Source organism: Olea europaea, unplaced genomic scaffold (assembly GCF_002742605.1).
Source record: "Olea europaea var. sylvestris unplaced genomic scaffold, O_europaea_v1 scaffold797, whole genome shotgun sequence".
Lineage (NCBI taxonomy): Eukaryota > Viridiplantae > Streptophyta > Magnoliopsida > Lamiales > Oleaceae > Olea > Olea europaea.
The window spans coordinates 272,299-294,190 of NW_019266402.1; the positions used below are offsets into that span (position 1 = coordinate 272,299).

The 21,892-nt window shown below is 37.0% G+C and overlaps 1 protein-coding gene across 2 annotated transcripts; it reads right to left on the reverse strand.

Annotated features, from left to right (window-relative positions):
- Positions 1-248: 248 nt before the first annotated feature.
- LOC111391490 (probable serine/threonine-protein kinase WNK9) lies at positions 249-4,116 on the reverse strand. 2 transcript variants are annotated; one of them, XM_023016722.1, is made up of 7 exons: positions 3,613-4,116; positions 3,485-3,522; positions 3,283-3,375; positions 2,592-2,812; positions 2,238-2,395; positions 1,564-2,002; positions 249-1,443 (listed from the first exon to the last, which is right to left on the reverse strand). In XM_023016722.1, the coding sequence occupies exons 1-7, from the start codon at positions 3,697-3,699 to the stop codon at positions 791-793; spliced, it is 1,689 nt and encodes a 562-aa protein (XP_022872490.1). In that variant the 5' UTR covers positions 3,700-4,116; the 3' UTR covers positions 249-790. The 2 variants fall into 2 exon arrangements, with proteins under 2 accessions (XP_022872490.1, XP_022872489.1); XM_023016721.1 differs by having other exon boundaries at positions 3,148-3,375.
- Positions 4,117-21,892: the final 17,776 nt, after the last annotated feature.

Below are 21,892 nucleotides of genomic sequence, written 5' to 3' on the forward strand. Positions count from 1 at the left end.
GTCGTTCAGATAAGAGAATATGTTTTTGTACCTTCATCTTCCATCAAGGTTACGAATCCGATCTTTCATATTACATTGCCACATGAGGTCAATCGGTGGAGAAGAATGCATTTTTTACAGTAGACTTTTCTATGTTTAAAATGGGCGTTTTAGATGAAAGTTTGGAGACTGAATCCTTATTTTACTATTGACATTATAAAAGGAAGAGTGGCTCTACAGTTCAGTCACAAATAGAAATTAGAAAAAGATAACTTCAGAGACTTGATTTGTAACAACTATATGGTGCATTAAGGGCATGTTTGATATGAAGCACTTGATGGACATTATAAAGTATGACACAGATTTTCACTTCCTTTTTTTTTCTTTCTTTAATCGTGTCAAGTACTTTTCTGCTACTAGTTAGTAATGTGAATCGTTTCAACTCAAGTAGAAGTCACTTTTGTCAGAAGCAGAGAATCTACTAGCTGCAAAAACTGTGGAACTCTCACCATGGAGCAAAAGCAAAGATTTAGATATCTTTAGCATCAACTGGTAGAGAAGTCAGCAGTGGCCCTGTGAAGTGAATTTTGAAGCGAGGAACCAGTATAGAAACTTTTGGCAGTGATCATATGCACTGGACTACAAGAATTATATGTGGACTCATAATCGTGAACCTTCTGATTTGTACGATTTGTTCTGCCATTGATGGAGTCAAAGGTAGTAAAATGCTTCCCTGAGGCAGAAGATTCAACAACTTCACCCTTCTCTTCTCGGTGTGCTGGAATCAGTAGTAGACGATAGTTGATGATCTCTAAGCTCTCTCAATGGCATGTGATACTTGGCCTTGAGCCAACTCAGCTCCTGCCTTTGTCTCATTCTCATAATCTTCTGCCGGAGTAGAAGGATTTTTAGTCCGGGAACCTCTCACATTGGATGACTTCTCCTCCTCAATCCTCGTAGTTCTGTAATCCTTCCTTGATCGGTCAACAGTTTCATAATTATCATTATCAACAGAAGATAATTCAGGACCCTCGTGTTGCGCCCTTATATCAGTATAGTGCGTGCCATTAGACTGGCTTGACGCCATGGGAGCAACTTCTGTAACACATTCCTTGGGTGCCTCGAACTGGTGCGCGATCTCTTCAAACCGGCCATGTACTTCACCACATCCATGCTTCGAACATTGAAGAACTTGAAGGTCTTTGCCCAGCCCATGTGAGGACAAACATTCTACAAGAGAAGCATCTGAAGCACAATTCTGACAGTAACTATTGTTCGCATCATCAAGACTTTCTTCGCCCCTTTTCCACTCTGGTACCAAGGAAGAAATCTCATTCTCGATCATCTCCACTATCTTAGTCACGCCTTGGTCATTGATATCTAACTCGGCAACCATTTCAGCAGCGACGCTAAGAGCCGTGTCAATTTCAATGTCAAATGGAAAATAAATATTTCGGACATGGCCTGCAAAGAGCAGAATACAAGAGTTGAGCTTGGTCTACTAGACACTATACTTCTATAGAATACTGTGGACAAAACATGCAATGAGATGTCACCAAAGAATTAAATGAAAATAAAGCATACCTTCTTTATCTGCAATTCTTATTCTCAAAAAGACGCTATTGTCTTCTCTTCTTCTCCCTTTGATTGTAATGTCAACGTTTTCCAAGTGATCATCATCTTGACTCGTGAACATATCTATTTCATTTGCTTCATATTCAATAGAATGGGTCTCCAAGTCATTCTTTTGTTCATAACCAAGATAATTGGAGTAACCATCAACAAAAGAGCTGTTACTATTATGAACACTCGAGACCGGCTGCCTTAACCAAAGACCAACTTCATCGTAATCTCTGTAATAATCTAATGGCCTCAAATCAGAATCATAATCATCGATTTGGAGGAAAGGATCATTAAGAAGCTCCCTTGCTGATAGCCTGTCAGCCACTGTAGCTAAACATTTCTCAACAAATTGATGCACCTCGGGATCCTTAACTTTATAAAGAGCACCCGGCTTCTTTCCCTTCATAAAAGTAGTTCTGTTACCTCAAAGTTTGGAGAGGGAAGTCTCTAGGAGCACGGTTGGCTAAGCTTACTTTAAAGTAACTTTTGTGCCAAAGTTTTTAAAAATTTACATTTTTCAAAAACTTTAGTACCAAATGTTACTCTCTCATTTTTGGCCAATAAGTAAATGAACTATTTTTAAAGCTTAACCAAATATGCTGCAATTGATTACATAAGTTGTTCAGAGTTCTTACAGAGATCACTTTCTTATAAATCTGAGCAGGGCGAGTGCATTCACTATATGGATATTCAAATGTCACCATTTCCAAAACGCACATACCAAATGAATAAATATCAACTAATTCATTGTAGTCCTCCGCATATACCTCTGGAGCCATGAACTCCGGTGTTCCTGAGAGATACTAATAAATCAAGACTAATGAAACGTCTAATTTGAAACACTGAGGTTCTCCTTGACTCCCTCATTCTTATCAATAGTAATCAAAGCTAGAGCAAAATACACATCATCATGCTCCTATTTCATATGAATTAGAACTTGACAACTATCGGATAAGAGTCGAGGAAATTTGGGATGTTCCAGACCTTACCTACACAACGAACAGGGTGGGATTTCCTTAGAATCGTGGCAAGGCCAAGGTCACCAATCTTGACTTCTCCTTGGTTCCCATTAATAAAAATGTTGTCACACTTGAGATCTCTATGAATAATAGGAGGGTCATGGTTGTGGAGACAAAGAAGACCCTGCAAAATCTGTCTACACCAATGCTTTACTGCTCTAATATTAACCCTCTTATGTTTCAGCCTATACCTAAAAAACGAAAATATCGAATTAGAACATGAAAATTTGGAAATACCCTGTTTATAGAATCTCAAAAGTAGAATATTTAAGCTTGTAGATACTCATTAGTAATTTTGAACCACCTTGTCTAAATGTTTAAACTTTTAGATTGCATGGTTCAATATTGCATCATTGCAAAATCTACTAAGATTTTGGGAACAAGTCTCATTGCTTCCGGTTTAAGAAATTTTACGAAATTTGTGCACATGACAGACCTTTGATAAAAAAATAGATTAGGCATGCGAGTGGAGGAGTGACAAAATTTAAATGATTATACTTTTAGACGAGGTGATTCAACAACATACTGTCTCAGTGTACCAGAGGTGAACATCTCTGTCACGAAATTGATGTTTCTATTGGCAGTATCAACCCAAGAAGTGTAGAACTTCATAATATTTCTGTGTTTCAAAGTTTTGAGCAGATGAATTTCACAATACAACCTCTCAAGATCTTCAGGACTCTGCAGAAAATCATAAAGCTTCACCTGGTTCCAGGCTACCTCAATTCCTTCATACTCATCAAAAGCTCTATAGCTGCAGCAAAAAATTAAAAAAAAAAAAAAAGAAAAAAAGAAAAAGAAAAAATTACAATGCTAAAACTATCAAATTCTGCTGAAAGGAAGTGCAGAAAATAGCCGCTTACACTGTTTTAAAAGCCCCTTTACCAAGAATTTCATTGTACTGCAATTGGAAGAAGCAAAGAAACAACCTTAAATTTATCAAATTAAGGATAACAATCAGTGGCAATGAAAAATCAAATAACAAATATACCCTCGCATATCTTCCAGTAGGGTCAATTTCACCAAACTCAGAATTATCTGAATCAAGATATGATTCAAGCCCAATGACACCATTCATCCCTTTTAGCTATTTTATCAAACAGTTCTTGGCCTACAATTCCTTGGTTTTAGATAGAGAGGAAGGATTCAATCAGTTTGTGATCATTACAAGAAAACCACTATACTGAGTTATATTATAAAATAATTTATATAATTTATATAGTGTTTTTGTTCTTAACGAGGTAGAGCCCTCGGGGAGTCCATTAAAAGGACAAAGTTTCCTAGCAAATCAAGATTTTTGGAAGGCTATTATACTACTATCAATCATGTTATAATGTTATAAGTACCGAAAATTTTAATTCAAAATTTTGACGGACAACAAATATTCTGGAATCATTGAAAGATGGAAAAAAACAGGTGAATCAGGTTCCAACGCTTCAATATCAGTATGAATTCGATAAGAAATTCCCTATACTCGAGTCCTTTTCCATACAACAGGCAAATCCAGACAAAATACCTCTCTTTCTTGATATTGTACTTCACCTTTTTATCTCATTAACCCACCCGCCCCACCCCCCGCAGGCCGCACTCCACGTCAACCCAAGTGTATGTAGATCGTGCAAACAAGGGACCAGCCAAGTATAATATAAATTTATCTTTCTTTGTGTGGCATTGGCAGTTTCACTAGTGGGTGTTAAGATTTTAGTACAATTTGTGGTACTTGATAGTTGATTCTTTACTAGTCAAGATGAACATTTTGCATCACGAAATTTTTTTATGATATCTGTCTGATTGGATAATGGTGGATCTAGGTTGGCACTTATCTTGTGGTCCCTTGCATGGCAAACCATACTAGTTGCCGGAGATTTTAGATATATTTTTGGTCAGCACGAACTTGTTTTGAATTATTCGAAGTATTGTCAAGTCTAACACGATTTAAATGAGTTTTACACTTTACTTTCTTCCTTTTACAAAGCAAACAAGTCAGTCTAAGTTCGAATGTATACTCTCTATAACGTGCTATTAGCTTATATGCTTGGTTTGATTTAGAGCCTGCGAGCAAATTTTTGTTTTGCGTTTCTTTTAAATGCTTTTTCATTTTTATACTTTTTTTTCTCGATTATTGCACCTTGCATATCACTAAAAAAGCAAAGAAAAGATTAATATTCTCACACGTGGCTGATTTTTAATCAAATTAGAAGCTTCTAAACCTTAATCTAGAAAAATATCAAGCAGAAATGAACCGTGCCTTCAGCTGGTCAACTATAAGATGAAGATGTGCAAATCAGATTTATTAGATATTTAATAGTCCCACCGAACCCTAAAGATTTGCTTTAATAATGTCATGAAAAGTGCCATGGCTGACCATTTCTTTAAACATATAATTATATCATAATTGCGTAATTTATCTTAAATGAATTTGGAAAATAGTCCGTGAAAAATTGAATTAATCACTCAAAAGCAAAAATTAAGATCTAGTTAAATACAGGCTCTCCTTTCGTGCAAGATTTAGAATGTGTTCGATAGTGATTATGAGAGTTGATTTTTTAACCATTGGAGAGAAAAGTGGATCCCACCTACGATTGAATAAGTCAAAATGCTGATTGAAATCGTGAAAATAACAATAAAAAATTAATTTTTTGGGATGAAAAATTGCTATCAAACGAGAGCTTAGATTTCATTTTACCTCTTTGTACTTTGTGCAGGAGTTGGTGATCAAAATACAATATTAAAATAATAATAATAATAATATGAAATGTCCCATAATAAAATTGTTTCGCGCGAGTAGTCGCTAACAATTAAAAAAGGGATCAAACGATTGTGTAAGAAACAGACCTCTTGAGACAAAGTCCCCAAAAATGGTGTTTTATTGACGATGATTTACAATTGAAAATAAACAGAATGCCTCGAAGGGACGCAAGCACACGAGTACTAAAAGAAGTGTTTAAATTTAAGCTAAGAAATTAAAATTACATATTCTCTGTTTGAGAGTGTTTGATTCCGGCCTCTTTTCTATGTTTTCTCTTCCTTTTTATATTCCCTCGTGACAAACCGCTTGGAAACTGCTTAATTGCTTTATAACTACCCACTTTCTTTATGGTGGCTAACTTGTAGTGGAACTGCCGTCTCTAAGTTCTGCCATTACTCTTTGTCGTTCAACCGCCTTCAACTGGACTCCTTGAATCATGGAATGTGATAAGATCACTCAATAACTGCTTCAATAAATGATATTCTCGATAACCATAATATTTTATGCTTGCTAAGATCCTAGGCGATTTGAAAGTTTGGACGAGAACGGGGTCATCGCTTTGGGCGACTGAGGCACTCCATTCACTCAGATTTTGGGCGTCTTGCAAGCTTGGGTGATGATGTTACTGTGTTCGTGGGCTTCCACTGCATTCATCAATAATCTTGTTTGGACCTTTATCTTGAACTCCCCAATTGGGTTTCACTCTTTGGGCTATTTGATTTGGGCTGCACTTTTAGTGTGTCAACAATTACCCCCAATATGGCAGAATTAATACCAATTATTAATCTTTACCATATTCACTTTGTATTTTCCAACAACATTTGAAATTTCCAAGAATTTCAATCATTATTTCCTTTTATAGCTTGAAAAGGTGCAACGTTACAAACCCTTATAAACCCAAAAGACACGCCATTTCATCGCACCACTAAACCACGTCTCTATATTTCGCGCTTCCTCCTCACTATTTAACTGTTCATCTTCTTCCTTCTCTGCTACGTTTCTCAAGCAGATCTGAACAAAACTGTACTTTGCACCCAATGGCGACTTCACAAACTCAATCTAATGATTCTTTTAGTTTCGAAGATTTCCAGAAAATCCTTACTAGGCCTTATGTAAATCCAAACTTTTTTGCACAAGCCAATGCTGACCTCAATGAATTCTATCTGGGTCCATCATTCAATAATGCCGAAGCCGTTGGACAAGTGGCGGTGGGCCAGCTGTTCCCTTGCACTCAAGACCCTCCGTTCCTGAACTCTCTACCATTGAGGCCGATTCGCGAAAAAAGTATTCGCACTTGGCCCAAAGCTGATGTTATTTTTCGTAGATGGCATGCACGTCTTGTGAATTATGGCCCTTCCAAGGTGATTTTTGATCGTGCTAGGATTTCAGACTTATTAGAAATCGCTCTTCAACCCCCAATTTTCGACCCAGTGCTTTTTCCGATTGCTTTGAGTTTTTGGTCTTCTAAATATAATACCTTCGTTTTCCCTCTTGGTCCAATGTCTATTACTTTAAGGGACATTGGAACCCTAGTAAATCTTCCGCCTTTGGGCGATACCATCTTTCCTGGTATCTTGATTTCCAGTGTTGGCTCGAAATTTGACAAGAAACCTACTGAGTCCTATTCAAGCATGCAAGACTTTTATAATCATTCAAGCATTGAACATTCCCATACTGAGCGTGTGGCCTTTCTTCAATTTTGGCTCTGTAAATATATTCTCTGCGTGCCAAGTATGAAACCTTCTACGAGCTACTTACCCATAGCGCATGATTTGGCGCATGGTAGGCCTTTGAACTTATATTCCTTCTTTTTAGCTGTACTTTATAGAGGCATGACTTCCCTTCAATCTCAACTGAAGAATGGTGCATCTCCCACTGGCAGTGGGCCCCTTTGGTTCACTCAACTATGGTTGAGAGCATAATTTCCACCACTTGGTGCTCTATCCATTTCCCTTCGTTTTGCTAGCTACTATGGGCTAGTCATTGACCCATTGAACTTTGTAAATATGTCCAGTAGGGACATTTTTTCATTCTTTTATACCTTAAATTTGATTCCTTCATTCTTTCCTTTTCCTGCTCACTTGACTTCAGATTATGTTCAACCTCCTTCCACCCTGGACAGTGTGAGCGCCTCTCTGCTTGTTTGGGTTCAGTTTTTGATTGGGAGGGAATTGTTCCACGATATTTTAATTGGAACCAATGCCAAAGCTGGGGTTGAAATATATGCTCTCCAATTTTTTGCTCGCTAACTTAGTTTTGGCCAAACTTGGCATGTTCCTCCTTGCTACTCCAAAAATTTGACAGATCGTTTTCACACTATTAATAAGGCAGAAGCACAAGCTGGAGATGCTGACAACATTCTTTTGATGAGCAAATTTTCATTAGCCCCTTTCAATTCTAACTGTGTCGTCCATCCTCTTTTTGAACAGCTCTGGTCATCAGTAAAATGTAGATTGTTTGTAACTGATTCTAATCGTGCCTTCCATTTACTGGATCAGCCAGACACTTCCTCTACTTCTCCTATTTTGGTCACCCCTGTGTCCATTAGGAATCCTTCCTTCCCTGCTCGTGCTAAACATCCTATCCGTCCATCTGCTTATCCACTTGCCAAGGCTACTGCAGCTAAAGGCGCCTTAAGCCGCAAATGGCCAGCTTCAGCATCTCCCATTTTGCGGGATGATGATGATGATGATGATGATGAGGCTCCTCTCATCCTTAGGAGAAAGGTAATTGAATTTTTTTATTCACAAACATACTTTTCTATGTACTAATGGCTTACCTGAATTTCTCAGAAAAGTTTTGCCTCTCCTTCGAAGGCTTTGGTTTTGGCAACTCCTGCTTCATCATCTTCTGCTAAAGTTGCTTCGTCCAAATCAGCTGATGAAGGGACTATGTTTAAAGAGAAACCCTTAGTCCCGGAATCTTCATCACAACCAGTAGAAGGTCCACTTTCTTCCCAGGGTGCCGACCCCCCAAATATCGAACCAGAAGGTAATACATATTTTGATATTTTACCTTTGCTTGTGCTACTGGTTTCTGATTCGTTGCTTCATGAATTATGCAGAGGCTCCTATGGGCCTGTCCGTTGTGGCAGAGTTTTCTCGCCCAGAAAGGAGAAGTCCCCATAAGTGGTGGAGCCAACTGGTGATATGCCTGAACTTCCCAAGATTGCTGATGAGGTAACATTTTGATTCACTTTCATTTTCGCTCCGTTTATTGTAGCGAAAGTCCTCAATGTTGGCATTTTTCTTTGCAGGGTGCTGATGACATTGTGCGTTCCATCCAGAACTTGTTCACTTCCTGGGGATAAGTCAAGACGTCTCGCCCTACTTCAACCAGTCATCCTTCTGCTTTTCGGAGGAAAATATGAAGTCTCTCAAGCAGTCGGTACTTGAGTATGTGTATTTTATGGACATGGATATCGGCCAGGCTAGTGCTACTAAACATAAGGATAAGTTTGAGCTATTGAGTGCGAAATTGGCGCAAGCACTTACACTTCCATCGCTCAATGTTTCTGTTGACTTTAAAGTGATATTGAAGGTTGTCCACTTTGACATCCTGTCATTACTAGCTAAAAACGTTGAATTGAAGGCCAGGAGTACTCAATATCTTCGTGTTGTATCTGAAAGAAAGTCTTTGCTTCTAGAGATTAACAAAGCCGAGGATGAATTGAAAGAAATCTCTTCTGACGTTATGATCGAAGACTCTTTGATGATAAGCTTGGCTGCAGAGATGAAGGAGCTTCAAGCAAAGATAAACGACTGTATGGCGAGAATGGCTGCTAAAAAGCGTAATGCTTCCCAAGGAATTGAACGAACCAAGTCTTTGGTTGAGTAGTATAAAAAGCTGGAGGTTGATAACGATTTTGTAACTGAATTAAATGTCGCTTCTTCTTAATAGGGCGAAAATTGGAAAAGACTTAGGGAAAGAATACGTTCGGCTTGGGGTGAATTGTAATTAAAACATCAAATGCTTTAACTTTCCTTTTGTAATTTCGCACTAATTGCCATTGCTAATTTTGAATGTAACAGCAGCTATTGTCATTAATGAACGATTATTTTGTCTACTTGCGTATTAATTGACGTTGTCCATAATCGTCAACCCCCCAAGCATTTAATTGCTTTATGCTAAGATTCATGTACATTCTTTCTTGGTATTCCCGTCTCTTTTCCCAAGACTTTGGGCCATTTGATTTCAGTTATTAGGCACGAATATGGCCGTTCATATTCTGTTTTTTCACCTTCACGTCTCTATAAATGCGTGTGTATTTCGCATTTATCATTTTCATTTCCATTCTTTTGTTCAAAAACTAATTTGCTGCCATCGTTTGACATCTCAACAATTGATCCAAAATTTTCGTCTTTCATAGAAAAAGATCATTTGATCCGCTCATTTTGCTATCTGTCTTGATTTCACCTTTGGTATGGGAGATATAAGAAATATTCTTTGGCCAGCAAAGGTCTTCCCATCATCTCCATGTTCTTTATAAGGAGTTCAATGATGGAAGGCGATTTTTGAGGATGCCTTTTAAGCCACTTCGCTTGCTGAGAGTGCTTCTCAGTCTCCTTACTTGTTATTGCAGCAATGCGATTAGGCAGGCGATTTGAGAGTGCTTTTCTTCCTTTTTGCTTGTTGAGAGTGCTTCTCAACCTCTTTGCCTGCCCTTGCAGCAGTGCGATCAGGACGGCGATCAAGGCCGGTTCACCCTCTTACTCGGCGATCGATCGAGAAATTAGTTTGCTCTCAATTGTAGCTCATAGAGTATTTAGTATTTTGTATCTCACAATTTGTAATGAATATTTGATAATAAAGGAATTTATTTGAACGTATTTCGTTCTTGCCTTATTTATATAAGATCGTTCAACGCAATTATATTGATTACGCTTTTATTTGTTCACTTTCCTATAAGGAAGGAACATACTTTTTTAAATATTTGCCATTAATGAACTTCATGTGCTTGGTGTCATCTAAATTTTCTAAATGATAGGCTCCATTAGGCAACACACTATTTATTTTATATGACCCTTCCCAATTGGGTGACCACTTGCCATACTTTGGATTCTTGCTATCCAAAGGGAGTATTGTTTTCCAAACCAATTCGCCCAGGCTAAACGACTTGGCTATAACTTTTTTATTATAAAATTTAGCCATCCTTTGTTTTTGAACTTGCAATCTATCTAGGACATCCAACTTTAATTCGTCCAACTCCAATAAGTTTTGAACTAGTGATTCGGTATACTCACCATCACTTAACTTATGTTGCAAACACACTATGATTGGTTGCACATTAATTTCCATCGGCAAAATGGCCTCCTGTCCATACTTAAGTTGGAAAGAAGTAAATTTGGTAGTTGACCGAGGCGACGTCTTATAAGCCCATAAGGCCTATTTTAGACATTCGTGCCAATTTCTGGCATTTTCATCTATCATTTTCCTTATAATATTTTTTAGAATCTTATTAGAAGATTCTGCCTGTCCGTTGGATTGAGAGTAATATGGTGTGGAGTTCACTAACTTAACTCCAAACTCGCTCAATAATTTCTTCACTTGATCTCCATTCAAAGAAGTTCCGTGATCTACCATCAAAATTTGTGGAATCCCAAATCTATAAATAATATGATCACGGATAAATTCTATGACACTCTTTTGGGTGATCTCCTTTTAAAGGTATCGTTTCTACCCACTTAGTGAAAAAATCAGTTGCAACTATAACAAAGGTATGTTGCTTGAACTATGGGTGATAAATCTTCCCTATCGGGTCTATCGCCCAACTCTTGAACGGTCAGGGTTTGATAATGGGTGTCATCTTTCTTACTGGCGCCCTTTGTATTGGACCATGCTTTTGGCACGCCAGACAACTCTTCGCATATTGAACACATGATTCTCCTATCTTGGGCCAAAAATATCCATTCCTAATAATTAATCATCTCATCTTTTGGTCAGCTTGATGAGCTCCACATATCCTTTCATGCACTTCAACCATGATTGTTCTGGCTTTTTGCAAACTTACACATTTTAGTAATATACCATCAGAACGTTTCTTAAACAACTCTTCATCTATCAATGTATAGTTTAGTAAACGCAACTTCATTTTTCTACTACCTCCTTTATTAGGTTCTTTAAGGAACCTTTTAATCTCTGCCCTCCAATCTATTGCATCTCCATCTTATATACAATGAATTTCAATCATTCTCGCCCTTCTTTGGACTACGGGCAATATTACTCCATATTCACAAGTAGATTTCCAATTTAAAGCCTTTGAATACCCTGAGGCCATCTTTGCCAACTCATTTGCTATGTCATTATATATCATATTAACACATTGAAGTTCTACTTGGTCGAATTCTTCCAACAGTTTTTGGGCGATTTCATATTGACTTATAATGGAATCACTTTGGCACTTAAAATCGCCGATCAATTGGTGAATTACCAAGTGAGAATCGCCTCTAACAATCACATTCTTTATCTCCATATCTATCATTAATTCTAAGCCCACAATTAAAGCTTCATATTTGGCTTGATTGTTGGTGCACATCCTATCCAAAGTGAATGCGAACTTGTAACAAATCCCTAAAGGATTTATCAATGCTACTCTTACCCCTGCACTTTTAGAGGTTTTTGACCCATCGAAATATAAAACCCAAGGTTTTAATTCGAATGAATCGATTTCTAATTCAATTTTTTCAGGCATATCAAGGCATGGATGATCGGCCAGAAAGTTAGCCAAAGCCTGATTTTTTATTGCCTTTTAGGGTATGTATTGTATTTTGAATTCTGATAACGCTAAAATCCAAAGGCCTACACTTTGGTGTAAAATAGGGCGAGAGAACATATATTTAACCAAATTTACTCTAGAAATCAAATAAACAGTTACGGGCCGCAAATAAGCCCTTAATTTCGTACATGTGAAATACAATACAAGACATAATTTTTCAATGGCAGAGTAATTACATTCACATTTTATTAACCGTCTACTCAAATAGTAAATCGCCATTTTTTCACCAAATTGGTCTTCTTGCGCGACCATTCCAGCTATTGATTCTTGTTCAGTCGATATATACACTTTTATTGGCCGTCCTTGGATTGGTGACACCAACACTGGTGGACTTGATAAATATGTCTTTAGGCTTTCAAAAGCCTTTTGATGCTCTTCTTTCCAGACGAATTCGTCCTAATTTTTCAGCTTTAAAAGCGACAAAAAAGTTTTAGTTCGTCCTGCACAGTTAGAAATAAAGCGTCTTAAAAAGTTTACTTGGCCTAAAAACCTTTGCAATTTTTTTTATTGCTAGGTGGTTTGGCATCTAAAATAGCCTTCACTTTATTTTTATCAAGTTCAATCCCCCTTTTGTGTACTAAGAAACTAAGGAAGTTTCCTGCATTAACACCAAATGCACATTTCAAGGGATTCAATTTTAGTTTATATTGCTTCATCCGCTCAAATGAACATCTCAATTGTTCAAAATGGCCCTTTTCTTTAATGGATTTGACCACTATATCATCTATATACACCTCAACAAACTTGCCTATCATATCCTGAAAAATCAAGTTCATTGCCCTTTGATAAGTCGCTCCTGCATTTTTCAGACCGAAAAGCATAACTACCCATTCAAAACATCCTAGAGATCCAGGGCATCTAAAGGCAGTTTTGTGTATATCTTTCTCAGCTATATAAACTTGATTGTATCCTGAATACCCATCTATGAAGGAATATATTATCCGGCAGTCAAGCCTACTGAAGAATCTACCGTAGGCATTGGATATTCATATTTGGGTGTGGCTATGTTTAGGTTCCTAAAGTCTATGCACTCCCTTAATTTACCATTCTTTTTTAGTATTGACACGATATTGGACAACCACTCGACATATCTGGCCGTTCTAATAAAGTCTGCTTTTAATAATCACTCTATTTCTTTCTTAATCTTAGGAAGTACATTAGGAGCAAAGCGCCTAAAAGGTTGCTTATGAGGTTTAAAATTTTGGCTTGGTTGGCAATCTATGTTCCACCAAATCTCTATCTAAACTAGGCATATGTTCATATTACCAAACAAAACAATCCTTGTATTCCTTTAATAAAGCGATTAATTTATCACTAACTTCTTGATCAAGCATCTGGCTGACGAATGTTGGGCGATCTTTCCCTTCATTGCTAATATTAACTTTAATTAGAGGGTCTTGTGCTTGAGCGTATCCAGGCTTGGTGATCCTCATTACTTTATCGTCCATTTCCCTTATAGGCACTTCTTCTTCTAAACAATCCATCTTGTTGACTTCTCGGCCAATACTTTGTTCCAACTCGAACACTGCCAATTTGTCTCCCAATGCTTTCAAGGCTGCTTCTTCTTTCGTCTTGTCTTTGCATTCTTTATTGAAAGCCAGTAATTTGACTTTGAAGGCCTGAACATCGCTCATTTGCCTTTGTTGCTTACAACTCATTTAAAACTCCTTGATTACTTTTTTGCAAATTATTGGCTCTTCTAGAGCCACTATGTTTAGCCTCATTTAACTGAACATTTCAGTGAGTGCATCTATTGAAAACGATTCTTCGCTCTGTGCAACAATTTGAGTTTCTTCTCCATCTTGGACTACTCTAACAGGTTCGTAATTTCCTTCGTACATGAACCTTTCTATTGAGTTTGTTTCTGCGACAAAAGGTCTGTGATCTGCCTGCACCACTTCTGCTTCACCCTGTCATTCCAGAAAACCAGGCATTGATGGAGCGATGAAGGTATGCAGCGACTTCCGTGTGTCCAATCCCTTCCTAATAACATATTGTAACTAGTAGGACCATCTATTACGAAGAAAAATGTGGTCCTAGTAGTTGTCCCTACAGTTATGTCCAATGGCATAACCCCTTTAGCTGAAGTTGCTCCTCCATTGAAACTTGTAAGGATGACTTCTGTTGGAATCATATCACTTTCTGTCTTTGCAAATTTCCTCATCATCCTAGATGGAATGGTGTTTATAGCTGCTCCATTATCGATAAGTACTTTCACCACAGGTATACCGTTAACTAAAGCCTTAACGTACAATGGCCTCAAGTGTTTAGTTAACTTCATGGCTGGTCTCTTAAAAATAACCTTTTCGGCAGCATCTATTTCCACTTCTTGCTTGTTCTCTGTTGAATTATCCTTTTGTGATAAGTCAACGTGCAGTCTGTCACACTGAGCTTTCACTTCCTGAATTTCCTTTTTATTGTTTTCTAATGCTTCTTCTTTAGTTACCCAACCTGTGGGAGGAGACAATATTCTTGGAGGTGACCCATACTTTTCAGAGCGAGGTACTCTCCTTTTTCTCTTAGGTGTCCCATACAACACATAATAATCGAAAGAACGCCCAGATGGTTCTCCCAATAAACCCACTTCACGAACACCTTCTCTATGTAGTTGCTTCAACAGGGTATTGCGCGATACTCCTCTCTTTCTTCTTTCTGCTTCCAGATTAATTTTCTCTTCGATGTCCGTCATACCATCATCCTCTTCATCATTGTAGGCCCCTTTAGAAGTTTGACCTTCTTCACATTCCAACACACATACTTCTTCTTCGTTATCCTCCCTTTCTTCTTCTTCGTCTTTCTCTTTGTTCTTGAATTCATTGGCTAGTAAATAGTTATTAGACATGACAGGAGGTAACGTACCGAACTGAATAGTAAGGGGCTGATCTAGATCTTCTTCATCCCTTCTGTCTTGCTCAAACTTCAATCTCCAAGAAGAACTCTTTGCAAATTCTTCCATCGATTCACCTGTACCAGTTTCTTCACTGTCTTCAAGAACATTTTGATTGGCTACGTCGAGTAGTTTAGGCACCTTAGGACGTGGCACTCCCTATTGTTGCCTCATCATTCTTCCATAATTCCGTTGAAAATGTCTTTGTTGGGTTTTAGTCATCTCGTTGAAGGGTATCATCCTTCCTGCATTATACTGGAACGAATGCCATACATTTGGTTAGCGAGGTTGCGGCCTGAATGTTCTCCCATTATTTATTGACCTGAACTCCTCTCAAAAGGCGGTCCCCTATAAAATGATGTACCTCGCCCTCTAACAGGTTGAGCGTTTGGAAAAAAAACTAGGGCGATGGTGATGCTGCCATATCCCTGGTTTCTCTGTATTTGCACTCACTTCTCCTTAACATCTTGCACACAAGACGTCTTCATCCTTTTTAGGCTCATTCTCTTTGATACGTTCAAAGACACTGTGGGTGTGGCCCAGGGTCCTCCTCTCCGTCGTTTATAGCCAACTTGAATTTTGGCAACTTGTTTTTGAAACCAGTCATCACCATGTTCACCCCAAGTGGCTGTGGAAAAGGATTTTCATCCACTGCTATCTTCTTCTTATCCTCAAACGTAATTCGTCCTGATTCAATGGCGTCCTATAACACATGACGAAAAACCAAACAGTTATTAGTTAAATGTGACCATGTATTATGCCACTTACAATATTTTTTATCCTTGATTTGTTTAGGGCTTGGCAACTTATGTTTATCGCTCAGTTTTATCTGCTTATCCTTATATAGTTTATCAAATATAAGGTCAGCTTTGATTACATCGAATGAGAACGTTCTAGCCTTTTTATTTTCATCTTTTATAGGCTCATCCTTACCCGACGATCTAGGCTTAGCCATTATAGGACAAGTATACGCGTCTCCTTTGATTAATTCAGCCAAAAACATTTCGATTTGATCGTAATACTCGTCATTAATGGTATGAATATCAAAATTTGGGTCTTTATAATAAGTCCCCTTTCTAGAATTTTTTATTTGCTCTTCTTCTTTTATTAATCGTTCATATCTAATCACGTTTGCGCTCAATTGGAAAAGATCAGGAAATTCCCTGTCTTGGAATTTCTTTTTCAAATCAAAGTTTAGATAGCTTTGAGCGATTTTGACAAACTCCTTTTCGGACAAAAGTACAAAACATTTACTTCTTGAACCTTTGAAGGAAACATTCTGCCCATTCGTTTGGCATTGATGTATATTCGTCAAATCGGTCAAAATAACTTCAGACTCAATCTTATAAAACTGAGCATGGAACAATTGCTCAAATTGTTGCAATGTTTGAATAGAGTTCGCTGGCAAATTGATGAACCAGGAGAAAGCTACTCCTGTTAATAAACTAGGGAACAACCTCATTTATGGTAGTAGGTTATTTCACCACTTTGCAGTGTGAATCGCCCTATATGTTTTAGAGTAGACATCTCTCCAAAACCGGTAAATAATAAGAATTATGGCACTTTATACCCTCTAGGCTATGGATATGCTTGGTTTACCCAATCACGATATGACTTTGTGTAAGTCGGCCTAATGACAGGACATATCCCAAAAGCCATTTGATCCTGTACTATTTCCATAATTTGATTTCTCAACATGACGTTGGGGTCATATGGAATTCCTACAAGTTGGTTGATCGGTTGATTTGCCTGAGACTTGATGTTTCGTCCTTGGTTGGCAACAAAGTTGTCATGATTTGGGTCATTGTTACCATTAGCCTGAATATTTATTTCATCATTAACACGTGGGGTATTCTGTCCATTATTTAGGACATTGTCTCTTACATTTAGGTTACCCCCAAGTTAGATGTACCATTACCTCTATTTTGATTTGGCATTACACCATCCCCTAGTTTGAAATAGACGGACCAAAAGGTGGTTCTATCTCTTGATTTGGACTTAGGACTGGGGAATTATGTCCTACAATTGTCCTAACTTGAAAGTAACTTACAATAGGCACAACTGGCTGACAAATTTAGCCTACTAACTTATTCATTATTTCATTTAATATATTCAGTTGTTTGGCCATATTGTCATAATATGCATTCCCATTCTGGGTAAGTCTTTCCATATTATGAACATTTCATAAATTTATCGGTTTAACGACATCCTGTGTGAGTTTTCGAAGCAATGCACGTATGGTTCGAGGACTCAATTCTGTCATTGGTTCGTAACAACTGTGACTGCTCTGACTCTGTCCCTCTGTTCGTGGAGAGCTTTGCTGCTCCTCATATCGCTCGATCACAGACTAGACTCCTCCCTGACTTGCTGCTTCCTTATCAGATTTATGAGGCATATTGTTTCACTTTTTGTATCATCAACACCAAACACCAAGGTCCCACTGGGCGTGCCAAATTGTTTCGCGCGGGTAGTTGCTAACAATTAAAAAAGGGATCAGACGATTTTGTAAGGAACAGACATCTTAAGACAAAGTCTCGAAAATGGGTATTTTATTGGCGATGATTTACAATTGGAAATAAACAGAATGCCTCCAAGGGGCGCAATCAAACGAGTACTAAAAGAAGTGTTTAAATTTAAGCTAAAAAATTAAAATTACATATTCTCTGTTTGAGAGTGTTTGATTCCGGCTTCTTCTCTATGTCTTATCTTCCTTTTTATATTCCCTCGTGACAAACCGCTTGGAAACTGTTTGATTGCTTTATAACTACCCACTTTCTTTATGGTGGCTAATTTGTCGTGGAACTGCCGTCTCTAATTGCTATCATTACTCTTTGTCGTTCAACCGCTTTCAATTTGGCTCCTTGAATCGTGGAATGTGATAAGATTACTTAATAACTGCTTCAATAACTGTTATTCTGGATATCCATAATATTTTATATTTGTTAAGATCTTGGGCGATTCGAAAGTTTGGGGCGAGAACGGGGTCATCGCTCTGGGCGACCGTAAGGCATTCCATTCGCTCAGATATTGGGCGTCTTGCAAGCTTGAGCGATGATGTTCTGTGTTCGTGGGTTTTCACTGTATTCATCAATAATCATATTTGGACCTTTATCCTGGACTCCCCAATTGGGTTTCACTCTATGCGCTATTTGATTTGGGTTGCTCTTTTAGTGTGTCAACAAAAATTATTCGTAGGCGATACGTTCTCCCTATTTATAGTTTAAATAATTTCTCAAAATACTATGTGAATAGCAGTTGACTAATAGCAACTCACTTTTAAGCAAATTTTATCATTCCAAATTATTAAAAAAATTAAAATGAAAAGGTGAGTATTCCACATGTGGTGGACGAACAAGGTCTTGGACCTAGGCCCATACAAATTAATAGGCTTCCTAGTTAGCCCAGACTTAAATGAAGCCCATTGCGGTCGAATTGGGCACAATCTGGATGCTTAACTAAAATGTTATTTTGTGGCTTGGGAAGCTAAATCCCATTGTAAATAGTGAATATCCCAACTTTTTTTGAGTTACAATCAAAGAAAAATTAGTATTACATCATTTTTGGTTCGACCAAAAAAAAAAAAAAACACTATTTCCACGTCAACAAGTTACCGGTTTTTTTAATAGGTTTTGTTACCATCTTCTAGTCTATTATTTTGAGTTTTTCTAGGATTTCTCAGAGTTTTCGACTACATCTATATATTTTTCGTTTGTTGCGATTCCACTATTTTTGCATTTGAAAATACTCGTACTATCTATCTTTTGAGTTGTGAGTATCTCATATTAGAGTTTTACTATTTGTACATCGAGTGTACAAACTCAGTATATAAATAACAAAACCCTTCATACTATATGTGAAATTCTGACTCTTGGAGGATTCCACAATTTTTCTTCTATATAATAACCGTGTCAATACTTGATTGAACTAATTTGTTTAAATTTTAATAAAATTGCTTAAAACCTTAATTATTTCGTTGTTCTTAACATATTTTGCATTTATAATGTTTGTCCTAAAAGACAAATTGTCATAGAAATTGGAAGAACCAGACCCAGAATATTTAAAGCAGGGTGGCAGTGATAAAGAGGGGTCATGCATTTATAGAATTCCTCATTGGTCCCGCAGCTCTACCACCAATCCCTACAGGTGCCCGTAGTAGGCCAGCCGCCCTACCTAAACTAATCATCATATCGGTCCCTAGGCCCCATTGTTTGAAAGGCTCGGCTTCAAAACCATACGTGGAGCTTCAACCTCATACGACTCCTCTAGGGATGGAGGTAGGCCCAGCCCAAGATTGTGCCCTCTAAATCCTCACCGATGAGGTTGGAGAACTTAAACCTATATAAACCATACAAAAGAAGTTCATACTTTTGATGTGAGATTCTGGTGTCTATACATCCCAACGAGAACCATGACAAACCACCACGCTTCCTATTCGACGTCCACGTTGAGCAGATGCCCATACACACTAAGTGGTAATCGAGATCAAAAGACATGATGCTGGAAGAGCTAGACTCAAAAGTTAGCCATAGAGATTGGAGAACACAAATATATATAAACCACACAAAGAAAGCTTATATGATAAAGAAGCAAGATAACAGGCAAAAAGTAAAGCTAATTGCTTTCATTGCGTGCCAGCTTTCATTTCAAACTTTTCTGGTTGGCAAAATAAATAAAATAATGAAAATGGGTATTTTAATAATATAATTTTTTAGATAATTCTATTATTTTGCCCATGTTTTGTCTCTTACATAATCACTTTTCGACCTTTAAAAATTTTCTACTGAAAATTTTACATTTTTTTTATATGTATATATTTTTACACCTTTTCAGCCGTATTAAGAAAAATTGTACGAACCGTCAAACCGTCCTTAATGTCAAGGGTAGGTGGTATTTTGGTCTTCATTATTTTTTTCCTGAAATTTTGCACTTTACTTTAGCCTTCTATTTTCTGAACAATTCCATCCTTCTATGTGATTTTAGTTGTTCTTTTTCTATAAATTTTCTTAACGAAACTCTCATTTATATATTATCTATTTAACACCAGGCCCCTATTTGTTTTACATTTTTGAAAAAATGAGAATGAAAAATGTAGTTGTTACGGGCCTCACACAAGAGATAGAAATTCAAATTTAGTTACTTGATATGATGAATAACGATCGTACTTTTCATTTTAATGAAGAAATAATGAGAACCAAATAGGGGCTAGTATAAAACTATAGACTAATAGATATTAGCGTTTGTTTGGCATCTATTACATTTTTTGCCAATTTTCAACCTTGTTTTTTTGACTCAAGTGGGCTCCACAGTTGCAACATCACTGAAAATTTTGCTGGGAGCCCCTTTTTACAAGTGGATTGTTGGCCCAAATGACGAAAACACCCTCCTTTGTCAAGAGTAAGGGAATGGTTAGGAGGACAGGATAGTAACTTTGTGCTGCCACATTAATGTGGCCTCCTACGACACGCATATACCACAAGAATCATGCTACAAGTACATTGAATTTGACATTAAGTTTGATATTGTGTCACGTGCCGACATCACATTGAATATTTTTTTTTTAAAAAACACACTGTCCCGCCAACTTCATTTTTTAAAATATTTGAAAACAATGGAGTGGCAAACTCCATGTCAAGTAAACAATGTATAAGAAACTTCATTCATACCACAATTTGAATTGTATGACAACTGGGTCCCACATTGGTTTGAAAAATTGACAAATAATGTGTTTTAATGTGGGCCAAACAAGAGCTTAATTAGACATTCACCTTTGCAGACGTAACACATGTTGACTAACGAATAACGAGTTTCAGAATGAGAAAACAAGAAACTATTCTAACAATCAAAGTTTGAGGAGATAGCCAATAAATGATGGACGAAAGTAACATCAACGTTTAACTCCTAGGACCTTGCACGTAATTTTTGCTAATGCCTTCACACATAATTTAAAATAAAAAAAAATGTAAATTTGTTTATGTAATAAGATATAAATTCGCAATTATGATTTAAGACGTAAAAAATTTCCTTTCTTTCATGATAAAATAACATCAAGAAGGGCATTGCATGCTCCAAATGTATGCAAAATCTACTTATTACTTTTATATTATTTTGTTATTACCTTCTTATACTTCTATTTAAGTTTATATTTTCTCTCTTATAACTACCTTTATTACAAATAGAATTATTTCACTTCTAATTGTCCATAACACGCGCAATTCGCATGTGATGTTTATAATTATTTACAAGAAAAAGTTGAAAATGAAGTTTCAAATTGTGGATATGGGTTTCCTGTTAGTTAAAAAGACAAACATAGCCTGTTAAAATGATTCTGGTCCTTTTGCTTTCCTACAAAAATAAAGCAAAAACATTATCATTTACAAATTCTTTTATATATTGACGAGATGACGATGGATTGAATAAATTTATTAAAATCTCTTCACTACTTAAACGATTGTTCTTACGTAAGTGGGTTAATGGCAAAAAAGGTATTAAGAGATTTTTTTAGTTATTTTTGGTAGATAATATTTTGATTCCATCAAATTTCCTAATCATCATAGACAAATTCGCAAGTTGTAATATAAATGTACATGCGACAACCCTTTTTTATTTGCCAGAATTGGTTACTTAAAAAAAATTATTTTATGTGTATATCTCACAGTGTCTTAACCTGTAAATATTTTATTGTATATGAGCCTAATTTTATCGTGTACGAAGCACTTTCCATAAGCACAAAACGCACGCTTCTTGTTTACCTCCAAAAACTTTCAATAAATCGACACTATTTTTCTTTCAGTTCCATTTTTAAACGATGATTTAAGATTTGTGGACATTTCTTGATTTCACCGTCGGTTGATTACTTAATT